At 43.2% G+C, this 22,682-nt stretch overlaps 1 protein-coding gene across 6 annotated transcripts in view; it reads left to right on the plus strand.

The window, feature by feature from the left end:
- cadm2b (cell adhesion molecule 2b) overlaps window positions 1–22,682 on the plus strand; it is a 128,832-nt gene that overhangs the window by 98,450 nt on the left and 7,700 nt on the right. For all 6 annotated transcript variants that reach the window (XR_009789623.1, XM_061781014.1, XM_061781015.1 and 3 more), the window contains 6 exons: window positions 8,033–8,182; window positions 15,167–15,319; window positions 15,602–15,739; window positions 19,621–19,779; window positions 20,023–20,113; window positions 20,792–20,970. Coding sequence is in view for 5 of the 6 variants with exons in the window: in XM_061781010.1 (XP_061636994.1) it covers window positions 8,033–8,182; window positions 15,167–15,319; window positions 15,602–15,739; window positions 19,621–19,779; window positions 20,023–20,113; window positions 20,792–20,970 (870 nt within the window). In the remaining variant the exon portion in view is untranslated. The remainder of the gene's footprint in view (window positions 1–8,032; window positions 8,183–15,166; window positions 15,320–15,601; window positions 15,740–19,620; window positions 19,780–20,022; window positions 20,114–20,791; window positions 20,971–22,682) is intronic.

The following is a 22,682-nucleotide window of genomic DNA, read 5'->3' on the forward strand; positions in this document are numbered from 1 at the left end:
TTTGTCACGACACAGCATTAGCAGTGATTAATTCCCACGTTCCCACGGGTGTATATTAAACCAGGGAAAACAGAGAAAAGACAAAAAATATGGTGGTTTTTGTCAACATTTTGGGAAAAAAAACAATTCTATATGTTCCATTTTGTTACATGGTTTCAGTATCAGCATAAGGTTTGCTTTTTGTTGATATTTCTAAGACCACTTAGTATATAGATATACAATACAGTGCATATAAAAAGTCAACACACCCCTGTTCAAATGCCATGATTTTGTCATCTTAAAAAAAAATGACACCGAGATAAATTATGTGATAGATCTCTTCGAGAGGGAAAGTAAAAAATATTCTACTGATGAGACCAAGATAGAAATTGTTGGCTTGAATTCCAAGTGGCGTGTGTGGAGAAAACCAGGCACTGCTCATCACCTGTCCAATACAGTCCCAACAGTGAAGCGCGGTAGTGGCAGCATCATGCTGTGGGGGTGTTTTGCAGCTGCAGGAACAGAGAGACTGGTTGCAATCTAAGAAACGTTGAATGCGGCCAAGTGCAGGGATATCCTGGATGAAAACCTTCTCCAGAGTGCTCAGAACCTCAGACTGGGCCAAAGGTTCACCTTCAAAAAAGACAACGACCCTCAGCGCACAGCTAAAATACCGAAGAAGTGGCTTCAGAACAACTCAGTGACTGTTTTTGAATGGCCCAGACAGAGCCCTGACTTAAACCCAATTGAGCATCTCTGGAAAGGCCTGAGAATGGCTGCCCACCAACGTTCGCCATCCAACCTGACAGAACTGGAGAGGATCTGCAAGGAGGAATGCCAGACGATCCCCAAATCCAGGTGTTAAAAACCAAAAAGACTCATGGCTGCATTAGCGCAAAACGGTGCTTCGACTAAACACTGAGCAAAGGGTCTGAATACTTACGGTTTTTCTTTTTTACTAAATCTTCAAAAATTTCAACAATTCATTTTTTTTTTTCTGTCAATATGGGGTGTTGTGTCTACATTAATGTGGGGAAAATGAACTTAAATGATTGTAGCAAATGGCTGCAATATAAAAAAAAAGGTGAAAACATTTTTAAGGTGGTCTGAATACTTTCTGTACCCACTGTATATATGAAAAGTTTCAAAAAGCAGTCAGTGTTAGCACAAAACCTTCCGGTTTTCACTAGAAAGCAAAAATAAATGTCAATAAAGGCCTACTACAACAAATGAATTTTTTTCTGGGCTTAATCACAGGACTTTAAATGGCGGCATTTACTACGCACATCATCCACTGACTCACTTTCAAATGAGTTTGAATGTGATTGTTTGATTGTGAACATTGCCAGTTAACAACCACATCTCAGTTGTATTTTTACTTCCCTTTGAAAAAAATTCCATGGCGTTGTACAGGTCATAGGACGCACTAATGGTAGAAAAAGTTTTGAAATGATTTATCTCGGTGTCATTACTTTAAAGCACAAAATGCTGGTGGTGTTTGAACAGGGGTGTGTAGACTTTTTCTATCCACTGTATGTTCTGTCCGTGCTGTTCCCCGCCTGCAGTTTCCAGTCGCTTCTGCTTGAACGCTCGCTAAGCATTCATCAACATGCCGCCTTGCATTATTCAGGTGAAACCGACGAAGGCTTTGGGCGTCGGCGGGGGTCGGGTGCGGTGGTGGTCCCGCATCTATCGCATCTCAGAAGACCCCCCACCCCTTTCGTCGTGGTGGTCTCCCGGCAATACTCCTCCACATCATCTCAATAGCAATACATTTCTTATTTCCATTCCTTGTTGTTGATCCACTCCGCCGGTGTAGTCACGACCGCATCAATCATCCTCCTATTGATATTCCCCACGATAGCCGTCCGCACTCGCCAAATCGATCGCGCACGAGTATCATCTTCTCGGGCCTCGAAAGATGATAACGCTCACGAATCCCGTCCGGCGGCACGCGGGACTCGCGATCCGAGTCTGAGCTCATCGTTTTAAAAAGTGGTTGACGTGCGACTTTTTTTTTTTTTTTTGCTCGCTATTTGCCTTCTTTTCAGTGCTCGAGCAGGTGAAATTGTCAGCTTGCGGGTCGAGGGTCAGTTTTTCTCCAAACTGAATAAGAACCGTATTTTCGGAAGTACCCAAGTCGCCCCGTGTAGTTGATATCAAATTCAGACTCTTTACGCCGCTCGGGCAGTCATAATTATTATTTTTTTCTGCTCTCTTCTGGTCGCAGTCTTGAGCTGATCTAAGAGTCTGATCAAGAAACCGATTGATTTTGAACCGTACAATGCATAGGTTGCCTCCAAATAGCTTCTCAAAGGTCTTCTGTTTCTTTTTGGCGCTCGAGCAGTCACAAGCGTCAACTCACTTACTCGCTTGCCCATTGTTGCGCCGAATACAGCAGGAAAACTATTTCCAGAAGTACGACGCACAGGTCGCCTCTATGTATCCCACATCAAAGTCTTCTCCACGCATGTTTCAAGCAGTCATCATTGTCAAGTAGCAATGATGTTTTCTTCCGATTGAGCGAGAAGCCCTATTTGTTTTTAGAAGCATTACCGTATACACAAGTCACCCGCGTGTAGCTGTGAGCTGTTTCTCTTCAGTGCTCGAGCAGCCATAATTGTCAAACAATCCTCCAACTTTCAAAGATTGTTGTTCAGTGTCGAAGCAAAAAGAGGATTGTTATTATTAATATTATTATTGCTATTTTGTGTCAGAGCAAGAACGCGAGTGCTGCTGCTAATCATCACCGTGCACCTGCAGCACAGCCCGAGTGCATCTGTTGCCACGGTTTCCTCTCGTCAAATATTTGTGTTTACAGTACGCCGCAACCGAGCCCTCCCTTTCCCCTCAGCTGTGCGGCTAGATATTTAATTCATGAGGCGCCCCCACTTGATTGTGTCGGAAAGTTAACGCGGCGGCGGGGGAGACGTTCGAGCGGCGCACTCCACTACACTAATCCGACACGTGCTGATGTCGCGGCCGATGATCACGTGACAGCTGCTAATCTCCCGGCTCGGGCTGACGTCGCCGTTTTCGACTTCCGATTCGCAGCTTTCAGCGTTCGTACGGGGGGGGGGGGGGGGGGGGGGGGGGTAAGGATATATCGTTAAAACGAAAGCACCACAGAGGGACCGATTACAGTTTTTAAAGAGGGAGGCCCACAAGCGGATGTTTTGATTAAATGAACACAAACAAAAGCAAAGGCTTACCCCGTTTTAATTAAGAAACATTTTGATTTAAAAAAAAAAACAAAAAAAAAAACAGGTTCATTTCGAGTTAATGGTTTGTTTTAACCATCGAATGGAATCGTTGATTTGCTGTCGCCATCTCGGCGGATTAGCAGATATGACAAAAAGAAACCAAAAACGAGTTGCCCTTCGATGGGCGAACGAATAGCATCGCCGTTGCCGTGTTGTAATTGTTTAAGCGACGGATAACGGAACGCAAACAATGGAACAATACCTACAAGCATATATTTTTCATACTCTGCGAAAACGACGAATATTATTGCAGCTTACTGAGGAGTTGTGACCGTTTCCTCCATCTCTATGTATTATCCGTATGGCTGTGTTATACTGCCCCCAGGCGGTCAAAGTGCGTACAGCAGAAGGACCAGCACAATGAATTAAAGCAGGGGTGTCAAACGTAGGGTCCATGGGCCAGAACCGGGCTGCCAGTGGGTACAATTTGGCCCGTGGAGATGTAAAACACATTTACTGCTATTTTTTTTATTAAAGGTAACTGTTGTTACTTAGTTTGTCCACCAAGTCAAAAGCTTCAGTTCAAACGAGCTAGCGTTTTTTTCTCATGTACTGCCACAACTTTGATTTTTTCACGTATACATTTAGAACGGATGGATAACTGAATGGCGCACGCTCACTGATTCTTATACTGTTGTAATCGTTGTTAGAAATTCCAGATTTCTCGTATGATTTGCAACAAAAATTGCAGCTCATCAAAAACATTTGAATATTTTCCAAATGTACTTTTAATTATTTGCACCAAAAACAAAACATTTGAATAGTTGTTATTTATGGATTTTGGAGCCACAAATATTCTTGAGGTCACATTGGGGTGAACGTGGCTCGCCAACTAAAAATAAGTTGGACAGCCCTGAATTAAAGCACAAAATCATGATACACAAATTTGATGTATTGACATTCTATTTGAGTATGTTATTACGATATGTTTTTATGATATAAAATATGATAGAGTGCTATTTTCCTTATTAAAGAAACATATTGCAATCAAACTTGTAACAGTATTCATGTTTTCCAGGCTTATTTCATGGCTGTTTGTGGGTTTGATGTGCTTCCCGTCACCTGCGAACATTGCGAGCTGTCAACACGCGACATCCTTTCATTCCACATAATGCCCGAAAGACGCTCCGACGCAAGTTCTTGACACAATTTAGCCTTCAGCGCTGATATAAATTACGCTTTGGGGGCAATGGATCGTCTCTGGCGAGCGCACAAAAGTTATTCCTCGTGTCATCTTCGGAGGGCGGGTGCGAGCGGGCGACCTTCGCGTCTTTTCTCGCGACGGTTTGCTTTCACGCGCAGACGTAAAGCCTTGACTCGGTGCGCTTTTAGTCTTCAGCTTTCTGATTTTCTTTTTAGTGCAGACCTCCATTGGCATTGCGCTGGCTGCCTTTTGTGAACAACAACTTTTCTGGCAAGGAGTCAAATGATTATTTGATTGTGTATTTGGAGGGAAAGCGCTGCGACGTCTGCGTCGGTGTTCGCCGACCCTTATTGAGCCAAGGCTGCTTGTTTTTTATTTCGTTTCAGTTTACTCACAATTGACTCGGTGTAGTCAGTAGTCGTGTGAACGAGAACAGCTGGATACGCAGGTTCATTGCAAGACTCCTGAGTATGAACTGTGATATAATGTTAGATGTTGTACATATGAATAAATAACTCAAAAATACATATTGTGATTTGTAATTTACACTTTCTTGCGTGACTTGAATTTGATTTGTGTTAAATTAGTAGTAGCAGCAGCAGTAGTAGTGCTGGTAATGTTCTTTTTTAGGTTGTTATTTTTTGATCATTTCAATTCATATGCATTTTGTGATTTTATTGTTATTAATAGTAGTAGGTTGTTGTAGATTATTTTATCATTAAAATTAGTATTTTTATTTCGTGTTTTTAATGGTCTACCTTTTTATTATTTGGAGTGTTTTTAAAATAATTGTCATTTTATAATAATGTTATTTTCAACAAGTTAAAAGTTTTATTCTAATAAATATTATTATTGTTACCATCACTTGTAGTAGTGGTAGTATGATTTGTATTTTTTTGTTTTTTTATTAGTTATTTTAGTATTATTATTGGTCTTCCGTTGAGCTTATTATTATTATTAGTGTTTTGTTTTTATAATTTGCCTTTTCGTAGTATTGCTATTATTTTTGTTGTTGTTGTTCTAGAACTGGTCTGCATCTGATTTGACTGCTGCTTTGTATTTTTATTTTTATTTGTGTACCTCTCATGTCGCTAAACATGGTAAACAAAACCTGAAGATGTGGCGCAGTTCTGCACCACTGCAAACAACAGAAATTAATCATGAATATCTTTTACTGTGTGTAAAGTCGGATTCTTGGAGATCGTGGCCCTCGTTCGATTGCGCTGGCAGGTATAATGTGACGAATTGCCTATTAAACCGGACCCCTCCCTTTCTGTCAGAAACTTGAAATATTGAAATGAAAGCATTAAAACCAGGACATTGCTGGACGTTTTAATGAGCAAAAATACCTGTAAAACATCCCCCGCCCCCCGCCCCCTGCCCCCGCTGCAAGTGCGGGTCTCATTGCTATTTATAGTCGGCCTCAGCGTGTCCCCGAGCTGACGAGCGGCGTCCGTCAGGACAATCGAGGTCAAGGAAGGTCCGCCGATCTTTGGGGCGTCCTGGAGGGGGGGGGCGGTGGCGGCGGCGGCGGGGGCCTCCGGAGCGCTCCCGACTAATGAGGCGGACAGCTGCTCCCTCTCCCGACGCGGTCGAGTGTACCCGAGAGGGGGCCGTGTCAATGTCACCTTCGGCGGCCGCGACGGGGAGTTTGAGGGCGACGTATGTAGAGGGAGACGATTAATATAGTCGACTAAGTTGATCCGTATAAACCTTTTCGCCACGACGTCACACGTACTTCCAGGTGGCAAGAATTCCCATGGCACCACTAGTAAACAAACCTAACGCGTCATTTGACCAAAGGGGGGAAAAAAAAAAAAAGCACAAATGGCTCAAATGATGATTTTTATGTGTTTGAATGTGTGAAATTTCGGTTGAAAAGGTTTTACGGGAGGACAATAGGTTGGATGGGAGACGTTTAAAATGTATTTGTCAACAGGTGGTGGATATAAAAAGTCTACACACCCCTGTCCCATTGCCAATGACAAATTACAATTAATGTGCTCCATTGACCAAGTTACCATAAGAGGCTGTGCACACTTGTACCAACACATTAGCTCAGTTGAGTTGTATAGGTTACATTAATGATGTCCTGAAACAATTTGAAATCCTAAACCATGTTTGAACCCTTGACCTAGGTTAAAACCCTAATTTGAAACCTTAGTCCTGTCTTAAAACCCTAATTTGAGTACTTGACTTGATTCCCAACTGTCCCCAACAACAACAACAACATTCTCAAAACACCTTGCACTGACCACAAAGCCTCATTTTAATCCCGTACTTGAAACCCTAATTTGAAACCTTAAAACTGACTTGAAAGCGTCATTCGAAACCCTTACTTGACACCGCACTGCGGGGGTTTTCAAACATTTTCGTGTCCAGTGGGTCCTTCGGGGAGACATTTTTCTCAGGACCCCCTCATAATCCTAACGGCAATTAAACTTTCCGACCATGTGTACCCCTAACTGTTAATAAAAAAAAGTGCATATTTTCTCAAGAAAAAACTCAAAATGTTACAATATTTATTTTATTTTTATTTTTTTAAGGCTTTCTATGATAGTTGTATTTTATTTCAAGAAAAAAAGTAATTTTCTTTAAAACAAAGACGTGTCGAGAGAAAATGTCATAAGCTTACAAAAATAAGATTGTATTTTTCCAAGATATTATGATATTAAAGTCAAAGTTTAACAAGGGGAAGCAAGTCATTTTAAGTAAAAAAAACAAAATGCAACTTTATTATGAATGCTGCGCCTCGTTTTCTGGAAGAGATGCCTTTATTCTCGAACAAAAAAATGTTCCTCCCAAAATACACTTTTGTTCTTGAGGGGGAAAAAAATGACTTTATTCCAATAATTAATGCACGAGATCACAACCATATCAGCGCTTCTAATTGGATTCCCAACTGGCGGGTTGGGGCCCAAAAGTGGGTCGTGGACCCATTTTAGGTAGGTCACGGACAGCTAGTAATCCATGACTTTGGTTGTATTTGTAATCAGATTTTTTTCCGTTACAGTACAGAGGCGTGCCCAAATACCGCATTGAACAGATTAGTTAAGCAACAGGAAGTGTTGCTCAATTGTGTGCTAGTTTGCTCTGCAAACAAATGCAGTGCAGCTCAGCCTCTGGCTAGCGGGGAACATGGCTAGCAATATGCTTTTAGCGGGTTGTCAGAATCATTTGAAACAACATTTAAAAAGATAACAGACTGAGCATGAGTTTTCAGAGGCTCTTTTTAAACAAAAACAATGATTTATCGTTCTTAACTTGTATAAAAGTGGCTCACGATTTTGCAACAGTAGGAAAATGCGGGGGACAATTTCTCGACATTCTTTTAGTATGTTTGTGTTTTGGTGCACCGTTCTCCACGTGTACCGGCATGTATGCACGCACTTTTTTAAATGCTAGGACTTAAATCATATATAGCAAATTATAATGTGGACCCCCGGGACCCTGCACTTTTAAGAAACTTTGCCTATAGCACAGGCACAATAGACAAAACTGATGAATAGATGGATGGCATTAATGTCAACACATTAACCCGGTCCAGTGTGATTGGTTCCGAGACCTTGTCCTAACGAGCAATCTACTTTATGCACGTCACCGCCATGACCTCAACTGTGTGCCCCCTCCCCCCATCCCCTCACAGGTGTCCAAGGTCAGTTCCCCATCACTCAGAACGTGACAGCGTTGGAGGGCTCCGCCGCCAACATGACCTGCCGGGTGGACTTCAACGATAACACCTCCCTCCAGTGGTCCAACCCTGCCCAGCAGACGCTCTTCTTCGGGGACAAGAAAGGTCAGGACGGACGCGGAGAAACGACGACGAAACGACAAACAAACCAGTCCTTGCACTTTAACCCCTGAATTTAAAATCATGACAGCGACAACATGGTTGTGGGGCTGAGTAGAAAGTGGAATTTTGACTTAGAAAATAAAAAGTCTTAAAGCCAGAGTATTTATATGACCTACACCTAGACAATTGTGGAATATAGTTTACGATAAACCTACTCATAACCACTTGGAAAATCTCAAGTCGTAACAAGTTGGAATACTTGATTCACATTTTAAAGGGGGGAAAAAAAACAGTGACGCAAGTGAAATGCTCCTGCGCAAAACGTGCCTGGGAGGAAGAAATATCTCGGCAGACGAAGAACAAGCATAAGATCTTTCATCTTGGTTCCATTTGAGTTTTATTTGTTTTGTTTTGGTTTTTTTTGACGTGCGTGTGATACGAGCGTTTTCGCTCTCGTTAGCGGTGACGGCCTCTCCGTCGGCAAACGTCGTTGTCCTTGGGGGGGGTGTGTGAGACCACGCGTTTGTGTCCCGTGCGAGCCCCCCCCCCCCCCCCCCCCCCCCCCCACCCACTCAAAGGCAGTTTGTCACTCCAAAGACGCTTTTACAGGTTTGATATGAGCTGTTGACGACGATGATAAAACATATGCGACTTTGTCTTTAATAAAACGACATATTCCTATTCAGCCTGGGGCAAAGTATTACAGATAAGGTGGTCTAATTTTGGCTGTTTAATATGAAATAGACAGACAATATTGGGGGGTGGGGGGGGGGGGGGGGGCGATGAAGATTAAAATGACCTTTTAACAGCTATATTGGAGTTTAATAATAAAAATAAAAAAAAGACGTTAAAAGAAGTTATGCGTATTATTAAGCGACGGCCTGGTAGAGCTGGAGACAAAATCTGATCTTTGGCCTTTGGATAATTTGTTCCGTTTTAATTCAGGTCTGACAAATGAGGAGGAAAAAGCCCCAAAGAAGGACGGAAGAAGCAAATTCAGAAATTCAAAGAAACAGCACACTGCATGTTGAATCCTTTGTAATGCTTCTGGTGTGTGCAAGAATACGCTAAATACACAGCTGGGATTATTAATACTTTAAAAAAAAAGCAAATCAATGGCTTGTTCTCTTTGATACTCGATGAACGAGAAAGTGCCACGTGTCTGTCTGGGCTCATTCGGGCAAAATCTCTTGTAGGAGTTGGTCAGAATACAAGCCCTGGAAATTTACCGAAAAAGTGATGCTGCTAAACAAAATGGCTGACTTCTTGTTCAGTTTGGTGCATGGGTCCTTGAGACTTTGTCCTATGTTGAGTCATGATAGACATGTCGACCCAATTGGTAATGAATCAGTGAAACTGGCGTGAGGGGCGAATTTTTCATGTTGAGGACCTTTAAAACAGTGACGTACCACTAGTGGCTCCCTCCAGTGGCATGCGAACGAATGACACTTTTATGTAACTTAAATAGATTTCCATTTCATCTTTAAGAACTGTACTGTACATTTATTTGGGTACAATTTCTACTTAACCTGTGTGTGTGTAAATCAATTTGAATTGAATCATTATTTAAGTCGTGTTTTTTTCAGAGTTTTCCAAATTGGACCGGTTTTGCTTCTCGACCTGCGTTGCAGTCATGCAATTTGTCAAGACATCCCTGTCGCTTTCATTCCTGCGTTTCATGAGGAGGAAAGAGGGCTGCGGGGAAAGGACGAGTGCGGGTGACAGCTCAGCGGGCTCACGCATCAGCGGCGAGAGCCTAAACGTTGAGCTTTCCACCCGAGAGGCTTCAGTCAAACCTCAAGTGAGCTCCGGGAAAGCCGTTAACCTTGCCGGCTCGCTCGAGTCCATCCGTGCGGGCGGGACGGCGCGCATTAGTCGCAGCCCTCCTCTTATATCACGCCAGCTGCCATCTGTTACGCATCATACGCGATAAGGCTCGTCGGTACCGCAAGACGCTCGCATGCCTTCACACTGCGGCCATAAATGATTCAGCGGAAGCAGAATCCTTCATGAATGAAGCCCGCTGGAAAGTTTGACAAATTTGCTCCCGAGCACCGCCGGAGCAGCCGTTTTGAGGAAATTCCGAACGGCTCATTCTTTGATGCACTCCATCTAAATTGAATGTGTTGCGTAAGTAAGAATTTGCCCAAAAGACCACCAATCGGAAGCATGTATGCAAGACATTCAACTTTTTAGTCAATTGAAATACTAACAAACAGTATCTTCAATATGACAGCGGAACCTCGGTTTTCGTGATTTTTGTCTGACGAAAACCGAATCGGATGAAAACCAAGGCCATATTTCCCCATAGGAAATAATGTAAATCTGATGAATTTGTTTCCCAAAAAAAAGAAAAGAAAACTTGCAAAAGTCGCACACACCAGAAGGAGTCGTAATGTGGAGCTGGAACGGATTAATGGCATTTCCCTCCATTTCAATGGCCAAAGAGGATTTGAGATAAGAGTGGCCCCACTTTATATCTGACCCATAATGCCTCGGGGAGCTGATGTGAAGTAATTCAATTGTCGCTTTCACTGCTCTACCACTCAAAATCACGTTTGCGTGGCTGCTTGTTGCTAGGCAGATTTCAATAAATTCCCCATGGGCCAATGATAATAAATTGTCATATGCCAGTCACATCCTCCCTGTCAAGTCTGTTACTATTATGTTGGTTTTTTTAATACACATTCATTTCACCATTGAATCACTACTATTGAATATAAATGACAATTTGTAATTGACCTCCACGCACCGGCACTCTTCTTCTTCTTTTTCCCCATCTCCAGTTGTTTGCGCGTCATCATTCACCGCGACTAATTGGGACATTGGCGCTGGATCAGAAAAGATCAGCGAGCGAAATGGATCAGTAATTAAAACGGCCGTTACGCGCTCAATGAAAGCGGCGACGTGCACGCCCCAACATTCATTAGCGCCGCCGAAGCGAGCGCAATTAGCCTGAGGGGAGGCTGCGATCGCCGCCCGAAGCGACGACGGGGGGGGGGGGGGGCGTGTTGTGTTGTCGCGCCTGACGGAAACATCATCTCGGCTCGCTCTCGTTTGAGCACATTGTCGACAAAAGTCGGCCTTTGGTTGGGTCGTGAGTGGATTCCATATTGAAACAATGGAAAGCAGCCCCCTACAGGCCGTTGTATTTTTTTGTGATAAAAATGAGACCGGGCGTCAGGACTGACAAATTCAATTTTACGTACAATAAGCTGACCCTCCAGGCGACCTTTTAGGCACTTGCGCAAACCCTTCGGTATATAAAGGTTTTGTAAATTATACATTGAATTGGACTGCAGCCCATCTAGGCAGTTGTCTTTTTACTGTATTAGAACTCCAATGCAGCAAAAATACCCCAGACGCCTCTTTTCATGCACACCAATTCAATGCTTTTGCTCTTCGGTTACACACACAAAAAACTCGCTTCCATTTTGAATTGCAGGATTCCACTTTCCCCCGAGATTGTGCGCACTCGGCGACTTAAGCACAATCGACCTCCCCAATAAATATTCACAAGCGTTATCTACCGCTAAGAAAACCATTCTATTAAACTGGAAAAAACAATCAAGGTATTAGCATCAATCAGTGGCTAAATCTCATCATAGAATATATTGCGTTAGAAGAAATATCAGCAAAACCAAAAAATCAATTACACATATACGTAGCTAGCTGGTCACCTTTCCGCAACATGCTAAATCGAGACTCTTGATTCCTTTGCCTAGGTAGGGTGCCGTTTGGCAATAACTATCTTCGGAAGTGTGAAAGTAAACGTTTGCATTTTGTATTCTTTGTAGTCAAGGTTGTTGTTGTTGTTGTTGTTGTTTTTATTCATTTATAGATTTTTATTTTCCCACACATTTTCGATGGGTTTGCATGGAGTGGGGATCTTCTTCTCTTGTCCCTGTGTTTGCGGTTCCGGCGTCTGTGGGGGCGGGACTTTCTTCACTCCTTCCCAATCACGGGAGTGGGGGTCGGGGGGAACCACTGGGGCGACCTCCCGGGGAGTATTGGTGGTGTGATGGTGACCCGCCCATGGTCTGTGGGTGCTGGGTCCCCCGCTCCGGCTGCTGGCCCCCCTGTCGCTCCTCGGCTCTGCTTCCTCCTCTTCTCTCGGTTTCTTGCGTCCCGCCGCGGTCGCCTCTTCCTCTTCCCTTGGGGGGGGGGGGGGGCGGACCGGGTTTCAGCACGTCTGGGTGTGGCGTGTGGGGTAGTTGGCTGGGGGCTGGCAAAGGGACAGAGGCGCCCCGACAACTGGCCGCCCGGTGGGGCCGGCGGACCACCCTGGGTCCCTCGGTGTGGGGCGTGTCCCATCCGCCGGCTGCTCTCGGGTGGACCCCTGGGCCCGATCCCGTCCCTCGATTGATTGAGTGAGTCTTTGTGCGTGTAAAACGGTGTCAATTCACTCGCTTGTGTCCGCAGGCACACACCCCTGGGACTCTTTCGCTGGGTGTGGGGCCACTCACTTATTGCGACAAATAACTCCCGAATATGCGAATTGCTTGGGTAACCCCTCACTCACTCTCGTCCTATAGACTTTTATAATTGGCATAGTCAATCCCACCACACTTCAGTTGTGCAGTCGGGTTCACGACCCTTGTCCTGCATGCTTCTTGTCCTGTCCTTGTCCTGTCCTTCCCTCACAGGGTGTAGCACTACTGCCCCATGCAACACTCATATTGAATGTTTCATTGTTGTAGATAATGTAATAACTTACTTCTCTCATCCTGTTTACAATTAGTGCTTTGTCTTTTGTCTTCGTTTCTCTCTCCCCTCTAGAAACTTTGTTCTGTTGGACTCTGATTCTCAGTACAGATCTTCCATTCTGCTTGACCTAACAGCCAAACAGGACCCAAAAAAAAACAAAAAACAAAAAAAAGAACTCCAATCAGGTTTTTCATGTCGGTTGTTCTGCGTGGAGGTTTATTTGAACACAGTAAGCGAGCTTGTTACCGTATCGTTTAAAGAATATCACGCCCAACAACAGCTTTTGCCTGACAGAATAAAAATGGCTTTTTTTTTTTTTTTTTTAGTTCTTAGTCACATTTACTGTCACACTTATCCTCGCCGAGTTTGCGCGGCACACAAAGTACTTGCATTAAATGTGAGCCGCATTTTGTATGTTTTGTTCTGGGCCGTGTGCCAGAGAATTAACCCCGCCAGGCAGATGGATCGCTGTGAATACAAGGTGTTTAATCTCATAATTCCATTTGCCAAAATGTTCACGATGATACGATTATGGGCCAAAAGGGAAAAAAAAAAAAGTACTCATGGATGTGACACACACACGCACACCTTCGTGTTTTTTTTTTTTTTTTTAATTGCCTGTCCTTTCGAAACACTTTCTATCGACACTTTCTTGCGTGGGGTTTTCTAAAGAAACTGTCCAACTGTTACTTTGCTAAAGAAAATGTTATATTATTTGTTGCAGGCTTTCAAATGCGGAAGCTACGGTTTCAAACCAGGCTTAGTATTTAAAAAAAAAAAAAAAAAATAAAAAAAAAAAAGGGTTTCAAGCCTCTGTTAGTTTTGCGACAGGGGGATCGGGTTTCAAAGTAGGTTTTCAAGACGGTTTCATAAAAAAAATAAAATAAAAAAAAGATAAGGTTTCGAACCAGAAAAATTGTCAAACTAGGAAAGTAGACAAACGGTGGCAGTGCAAAGACGACTTCCTGAGGGGATCGGGCCTGCTGTCTGTTTACCGATTGGCCTTGGTGAGGCCTTCGTGGGGGGGGTTGCAAAGATGTAGCGCGCATGTACAAGGTCAGCGTCGCAGATTTACGCCCCCCCTACCCGAGCGCAGCGAACACTGAGCGAGCCACGGCGGCTTTCCGGGGGGAAATGAACCTTTTCATCACATTGATTTCCTCAAGCGCGCGCTAAAACAATCCTTGTCACGCGCTGACATTTGCCTCTGATTGTGACGGATCTCCGGTCCGCCGCCTCGGTCTCCCGGCTGCGGCCGATGCTAAGCCAATAGCGGGATTCCCTCGCCCGAGTGTCGTGTGAGTAATAGGTTTCTCTTACGCTAGTTATTTTTTTTTTTTTTTTTTTTTTTTATGCGCTGGTGCTGTGAAGTGCTGCTGGCTTTCTGCACTAATGCATCACTCAGGTCCACTTGTGTTGCCACCTCGATTTGGCTCAGTACCGGAAAATCAATAGTTGGCCGTGCAAACGCTTCCGTTGATGTCTAACCCCTTTCTAGATGGGGATAGAATGGCGACAGGGACGTTTGGCAGAGCAAACAGATGCTGCCCCTTTTGCTCTCCAAAAGCAAAAGTCCTCTCCTGAACTTATTAGCTTTCAATTTGGGGTTTCAAACAAAGGTCAGGGTTTCAGGTGAAGTTTTCAAACCAGGGGTAGGGTTTTCAAATTCGGGTTTCAAGGAATGGTTTAGGGTTTCGAAGCCATTTGGTGGGTCACAGGTAACCCCACTTGGCCCCCGATGCGATTGGACTGTAACAGCCAAGTGTAAATGAGTTCCAAGTCGAGGTTTAGGTTTCAAATAAGGCGTTCAAGCAACGGTTTTTAGTTAGACTTTGAAGTTTGAGTCAAAAGCATTTTTAGGGATGCAAGCAAGGTTTTGGGTATCAAAGTAAGGTTTTAAGCCAGGGTCAGGTTTTCAAAGTAAGGTCATGACCCCACTTGGCCCCAATGCAAATGAACTCGTAACGCACCAAAATTGAATTTGTTTTATTTGCCAACTTATTAACTGTGCTGTCCTGTCAGGTTGCTACGTTAAAGAATTAAAGAACCCCACCCTAGTGTCATTAAATAGTTTTTTTCTTGAAATATATATTTGGTGTAACTGTATAGTTTAGGTGCTGTGTATAACATGCGAGTGAAAAATCAATCGAACGCAAACATGTTTACCTCAATGAATGTTGTAATCTCAAACGCCGGTGATATATTTGCGGATCTCGCTGATGTTTCGCGTTCCAGACGATCACTGACGTTTCCTTCCGTGTGTCGCCTTCGCCCGTGCAGCTCTTCGGGACAACCGGATCGAGCTGGTGCGAGCGTCGTGGCAGGAGCTCACCATCCGGATCAGCGACGTCAGCCTGGCCGACGAGGGCCAGTACACGTGCTCGCTCTTCACCATGCCCGTCAAGACCACCAAGGCCTTCCTCACTGTCTTAGGTCAGAGTTAGAATGAGAAACGAGTGCTTCTAATAAGGTTTTGTTTTTGAATTTTACAATCATGTAACCGATCAATATACAACCAACCTTTAAGAACAACAGCCTAAAGTGAACACAAATAAAACGTGCATAGAGGGAGTAATTATGTTGACCAAAAAAACTACAAAATTAAAAATAATAATTAAAAATGATAGTTTTTTTCGGTAAGAAAAATAATAACAATACGGTACCACTCTATATATGCGCAGCAATGAAAATACAGTTTGTGTGTTGTGTCTCCAGGAGTACCAGAACGGCCCGAGATCACAGGTTTCACCAGCCCGGCCCTGGAGGGCGAGGTCATCACCCTGACGTGCACCACGTCGGGCAGCAAGCCGGCCGCCCACATCCGGTGGTTCCGGAACGACGAGGAGGTCCAAGGTAGGCCGAGTACAGAGCAGTATCATCATAACCCTAAACTCAAAGAGACATTGCCATTCCACCTTTATTGGCCACGCAGGGAGGGGCACTCATTTTATAGAAAACTAGAGGACCTATAGCATTTCCCTGAGGAACTCCTCTCCAAGTTGTGTCTGACTGATTGTCAATTTGAATAGATGTATTGAGACACACCCGTAATAGAATATGATGAGCTAGAGCATTTCCCCGGGGGACTTCGCTCCAAGTTGTGTCTGAGTTTCACTTTTTAAAGTGACAGTGGACATAAGTATTGGGACATGACCTTACTAGAAAACTAGTGGACCTAAACCATTTGGCTGAGGAACTCCACTCCAAATTGTGTCTGATTCTCACTTTTACTGTCAAATTGACAATGGACAAAGCTCCTGAATAGAAAACTCGGGGACATAAAGCATTTCCCTGAGGCACTCCACTTTAAGTGGTGTATGATTCTCACTTTTAAAAGTAACAATGGACAAAAGTCTTGGGACACACGGCCGTTTCACCTGCAAGAAATGGGACGATGGACCAAAGTCTTGGGACACAACCTTAATTAGAAAACTTGTGTCTGATTCTCACGTTTACTATTATTTAATTTATTAGGCTGATTATACTCACTAAAGGTGACTTTCAACTTACAGTCTGCTGTATATGCTTTGTGCCAACACTTTGGTACACGCTGTGTAAGCCAAAACAAAAACACCAGACTTTAAGCGACATGAAGTCACATTTGTAGCGCCTCGTCGCGTAGAAAGAAGGCTGACGAAACGATACAAGAGCAGCAGATGGTACAGCGATCACATGGAACACACAAACGGTCTGTTATAGCTTTTATCAATTTATTATTTTCTGCAAGTTGAGAAGACACAAAAACAACAACACAACAATCTTAAAGAAAACAATGTTGTTGTTTTTTTCTCCCGGTTTTGATGCGCTCAGCTCTTTAATGTCACCCGGCCTGCTGCGGCGATGCAGCATGACAGTCGCTCTTTATTGAAGTTTTGCACTTGAAAGCGTGTTCCTGGTGGCTCCGTCTGTCTGTCTGTCTGTTTGGCTGGCTGGTCCGCGTGGCGTGATTGATGGCGGCGCGGCGAGGATGTCAAAGCCTCGCCGCGTTGAGATGGCGCGCACGTACATTCTTGAAGGCCCAGCGAGGGGGAGCTGTCCGTCTCGGTGGCGATGACGCGCTTTTTCTTGAGCGTCTCGTCAAAAGTTGTCTCCAAACTTGAGATTTTGAACACCCCTGTGGCGATACGCTCACGGGACACTTCATTAGGTACACGTGCACATACCAAATACAAGAGCTGCGTCCAAAATTCGGCCTTTACAAAGAAAAAATGGGCAGGGTTCTTTTTTTTTTTTTTTTTTTTTGGAACTGTTGTGAGTAGTTTACTTTGCCCTGCATCATACTGAAAGCTTTTTCCAATATTTTGCTGTCTCTTATTTACTGACGTGACAAAGCCCAAAATGAAGCTATGGAATTACAAGAATAAAAAATATTGCGAGAGAGAGAGAGAGAAAAAGTTGTAATATTGTGAGAAAAAAAGGTGTAATATTATTAGGCTAAAGTTAGTTTTGCAAGACAAAAAGTCTTAATAGTCAGACAGAAAAACGCATTATTGTTAGAATAAATGTTACAATTTTACAAGCAACACAGTGGTAACATTGAGAAAAGAAAAAAATGCTTAATATTGTGAGATAAAGTTAAAATCTCATGTTAAATAAGTAATAATATTGAAGAAAATTGTGTAATGTGTTAATACATTTGTACATTACAAAATTATTTGAAGAAAGTAGTATAGAGGGGAAAATAGGTGTAATATTGTGAGAATAAACTAAATAATAATATGCTACTAATATTGCCACTTATAATGAAGAATAAAATGTGTAATATTGTGAGAGTCAAGTTACAATTTAAATGGAATAAAGTGTAATGGTGAGTGAAATAAATTTAATATTGTGAGAATAAATTGTAATTTTCGAGAAAAATAAATCTGCATTTACCCCAAAAACATCTAATACTCTGAAAATAAAGAAAAAAGTAAAAATGTAAGAGTAGTTTTAATTTTATGAGAAAAAAGATCATATCGAGACAAAAATATATTATTGTGAGGGGGGGGGAAAAAAGTCTTGAGGGAAATTAGTTATAATGTGGCATTAAAGTGTTTTAATTTTGAGAATAAATGTAATTTTTTTTTACAACAAATTCATTGTAATGAACTGAAAATGTTTTTGACATTCGAAAAAATGATTTGCTCTCCACAGGTTCTCAATAAGTTCGGAGTCAGGGGATGGTTTGTCGACCATTTTACACATAGTAGCAAAAGCGTCAGTAGTATATTCCGATGAGATGGTGCGCTGAGACTGATTTTACTGCGGAGGGCACGTTTTTTTCCGTTTCATATTATGGCAGTGAGAAACTCCACTTTTTGTGTCTTTTTTTTTTTCATTTTGATACCTTCAGTCAACGTTAAGGATCCTGCCATCTCATTTCTACGATTCCGTCCCAAAACATCTCTGCCGCCTCCTTGCTGACGTCACAGCTTAAGTTCCTTGACTCACCAAAATAAAAAATAAAAAGGTCTGGCTCACACGTCGTGCGGCTCGATGGACTTTTTCGAGGCGCGCGTGGCTGTTGTCGGGCCGCTTGGGCAAACACGGCGGCTGCGAACGCGTCTCGTCGTCAAAGCCACCCGCGGAACAAAGCGAGCGACTGGAGGGCTCGACTTAAAAACTTCATTTCCATGTCAAAGTGTCAGAGAGCGGGGGGTTGGGATGTCAATCAACGCTCCGGGATGGGAATCTTTTGTAGGCCTACTTTTAAAGGCTGTCTTTTACGCTGTGAGCACTATGTTGTGCTGTCACTCAAATTTGTCCTTGCTGTTCTTACGGCAGGTGTAATATTATTTCATCATCTGACACATTGTGTTTTTTGTTGCTTTTCCCTATCAGAGGCGTTGAGCTACAAAGCCCCCGGTGAAAATGTCACATGGTTGGTGTCAATTGGTTTGTTTTGCGTCAATGTGAAGCTCTATTTTGCAAGCAACGTGGCCTCTCTTGGCACTTGCTCTGTACCATCTCTCCTCTTTTGTACAAGAAAATGAAATAGAAAGAAAACTCTTGGTGTTTCCCAGACAACAATTTTATGTTTGTGATCACAAGGGCGGCTCAATGTTTAGTTTAAGATCAGCCGCTGAAGACCTTGAATCTGCATTCCGTCCAGTATTACTGCATGCTAGATTACGATGATGCACCCCAAGTTTGGCCCTCCCCAAAATGGTTAACCGTTAGGAGCGTAGTCATAACTCATAAGTCAAGGTAGCACTGTAGATTTCTCAACAGCTTTTTCATCCCTATTGTGCGGCATTTGAAAAATTCAACAGACGGTGAAAACTCAGATTCAGATTTTGTGACTAATCCGTTCTAAAAAGTCAGACTAAAATCGTATCATACAAAAACTGAAGCGATATTTCCCTTAGGAAATAATGAAAATCCAATTAATCCGTTCCAGACACCCAAATACATTTAAAAAATATATACATTTTATAGAGAATAACTAGAGATTAAAATGCAGAAAACAATGTGAAATAAATGATGAATAAAATGGGTGAATGAACAATCTTTATTGAAGACTCTTGATGGCCTATTGAAAAAACAAGCGGATGTACGAAAACTAGGACAGAATTTGGTAACAAATAAATCGTCGAAAACTAACCGAGGTTCACTGTACTGCTATAACTGAAATAAAACTGCTCGCCTGATCGACACATAACGACGAAGGAAGAGGGATGGCGTCTGCAGGGGCCGATACTGTCCCCCTAGAGGTGCGGAGTAAGCGTTGCGTATGTGTTGCGTTTTCGCAGCCACGGCGGAGGTGAGAGCCTCGGGCAAGTCGTTCACGGTGGCGAGCAGCCTGTACTTCCAGGTGGACCGAGGCGACGACGGCGTGGCCTACACCTGCATGGTGGAGCACGTGTCTCTGTCCAACCCTTACATGACCACCGAAGTCCTGGAGGTCCACTGTGAGTCCTACACACACACACCAACTGCAAAAAATGGTTTAGCCTCAAGATTAGCGATGACAAGGAAATACTAGAATTGAGATTACACGTACATCTGCGGGTTTAGTTTTTGCATTTCACCCAGGATTAGTGAGGATTAGCATGCAGGTAAGGGATTAGTAGCAAAAAACATTGAGGGGGGGGGGGATACGAGCTGCCTGATTCCTGGAGGGCGAACTGCTCTTGTTGTGTGTGTGTTTGCAGATGCTCCCCATCTGGAGATCACACATTCGCTGATCATCCCGCAGGAGGGCCAGTACTTCAAACTGGAGTGCGTATCCAGTGGAAACCCCATGTAAGTCCTGGATGGGGTTTAGCTAATGTGTATATAACATGGGGGCGGGGGGAGGGGGGGGGGGGGGGGGGAACGGGGCTTCAGGCACTTCTTGACTGGACATCCAGAACCTTTTGATTGGTACGTCTCGTTGGGCTGCGCGCGTGCCACACAAGTATACCTTAAGTGCCTTGTGAGCATTAAACATTAATTGGTTCCACCAGAGTGTTTTACACGATGCTTATTAGAAAGTTATGTGTATCTATTTGGACGTAAGCTCCTCCGCTACCGGAGGTGGTACGCTTTGTCTTTCAGAATAAGAGCATAACACAGGAAGTGCTATGTTAACTGTATCAATGTTGCTAACTTAAATGCGCACTTGATATCATTTACTATTATTTATTATAGGTAGCTTCAATTACCAATTTGTATTGTATTAGATATGTGGGACTGGTTAATAAAAAGTTATTAAAATATTTTAAAATGATGATGAATAATTTTACTATTAATATAAATTGATGCCTTTTTTTTTTTTTTTTTTTTTTTTTTTTTTACACCTCATCTACAAATGAAGTGACCCATCTGTCTGTTTTTAAAATTCACATCTGGCATTAAAACACAAAAGTTTGCCCACCCCTGTCTTAGGCCATCGAAATAAAACACCCCATCCTCTTTTTCTGTCCTGTTCCTTCCATCCAGACCGGAGCCGGTCCTGTGGTCCAAAGACGGCGGCGAGCTTCCCGACGTGGAGCGCATGATCGTGGAAGGCCGGGAGCTCACCATCACCGCGCTGAACAAGACCGACAACGGCACGTACCGCTGCGAGGCCAGCAACCACCTGGGGACCAGCAGCGCAGAGTATATTCTCTTTGTATACGGTGAGAACGCTCTTAGGATGCCACATAGAAGTCTTTATTTTTCTTTTGTCGTGCTCAACTTGACTCCATGACACTTTCAGCCACAAATCGAGTGAGAAATCTTGCCGGGATTATTGACTCGGTGCTGAATTTTAAAAGCCACCTAAAAACGAATGATTTGAGTTACAAGGCCAGTCACGGACTGAATTAAACTTGCAAGTTAAAGTATCGCTCTCGTGTATACTCTTTTTATACAGTGAGTGTATTCTCAGGATACCACACATAAGTCATTTTTTGATACGTCACGCGCAAATCAATAATGCAATCTGTTCGTTTCGCACCATTTTGTGGCAGTCAATCAGCACGAGGGGTAATGACAACTCGGAGACCTCGCAGAGAATATTCACGCGGCTGTAATGAATATGAAATACACTTTTTTTTTTTTTTAAAGTTCTCTCTTTACTTGCGAGCGACAACTCTCTGGGTCTTATGTTGGTTACACCTCTAAGTCATAATATCGTCACTTTAAGGCAAGATACCGGATTAGCCTAGTTAGATTACGTGAGCAAAACACGTTGATGATGACGAGTAGAACTGCGGATGACACCCAGGAAGTGACAATCAATCCCGAGACCTCAATCTCGTCTGGCGGCACGCCGAGCGGACGTCTCCTCGGATGGCCTCGGCCCGGAAGACTCATTTGCGGCACCCGAGAGGCAATAAATGTCATTGCCGCGTCCCGATTCATCACCGGCGCCCATTATGCGCCCTAATATGCTTTATTAAGCCGAGCGAGGCAACGCGGCGTGTCGTAATTACTTGGAGATGTCGGCGAGACCGCAGCAGATGCGGCGCGGTTAAGTACACTTGAGCGATGGCTGCGGTGCAGTTTCCCTGTTAAGCAGCAGTCGGGGACAATTGCGGGTGTTTACCCCAGGGCTCCCCCTACAGTTGTGAAGCGTAACTGACTTTTAAGCACTGGCGTGAATGTAAAAAATGGCAGCAGTCAAGCCACAAATACGGCAAATACATTTCTTTATCGTCATTCGGGAGAGTGCTTCCTGTCCCGGTTTTACAAAAAATCTAATGTGGTCCTTGAGCACAAATGTTTGTGACTTCAAAAATGAATGCCTGTACCTGCATCTTTATCCAGATCATCACCTTGTAATATATTCTTGCCTGTTTCCAAGCTAGTAGAGCTAAGCTGATGCTAACTAGCGAACTACCCATAATTCAAAGAGTAATATGTAGCAATGATGCTGACGCTAACACAGGTTTACTGGGTGGTCCACCAATATTCCAGACTTCTAATATACTGTATGTAGCCTGCTTGAGTTTTGGAACAGTCATAATTTAAAGAATATACTACAGTAACATTAGCAATGATGCTAGTGATGCTAACACAATAAGAGAGGCGTCCTGGCTTGTCCACCAATAATAACAAGTAAAGTAGGTGATCGAGCAACAACAAACAGACTATTCCTTAGTACAGCTTAGAATGCTAATGCTAGCGCATGTTAACTAGTCACAATTTAAAGAATTATTTGTCGTAATATTTTGAAAACTGGATTCCGTACGACTCATCTCTTACACTTTGAACGGTAATGTTAACAATGATGCTACTGCGAAAAATGTAAGTTCCAGTGTCTGCACCTTTACCCAATTACTTCCTTGTATTAAAGTTTAACTAAAAATGTGTTTTAAAATTTTATATAGGAAAAACATATATTCTT

Source organism: Phyllopteryx taeniolatus, chromosome 8 (assembly GCF_024500385.1).
Source record: "Phyllopteryx taeniolatus isolate TA_2022b chromosome 8, UOR_Ptae_1.2, whole genome shotgun sequence".
Taxonomy (NCBI): domain Eukaryota; kingdom Metazoa; phylum Chordata; class Actinopteri; order Syngnathiformes; family Syngnathidae; genus Phyllopteryx; species Phyllopteryx taeniolatus.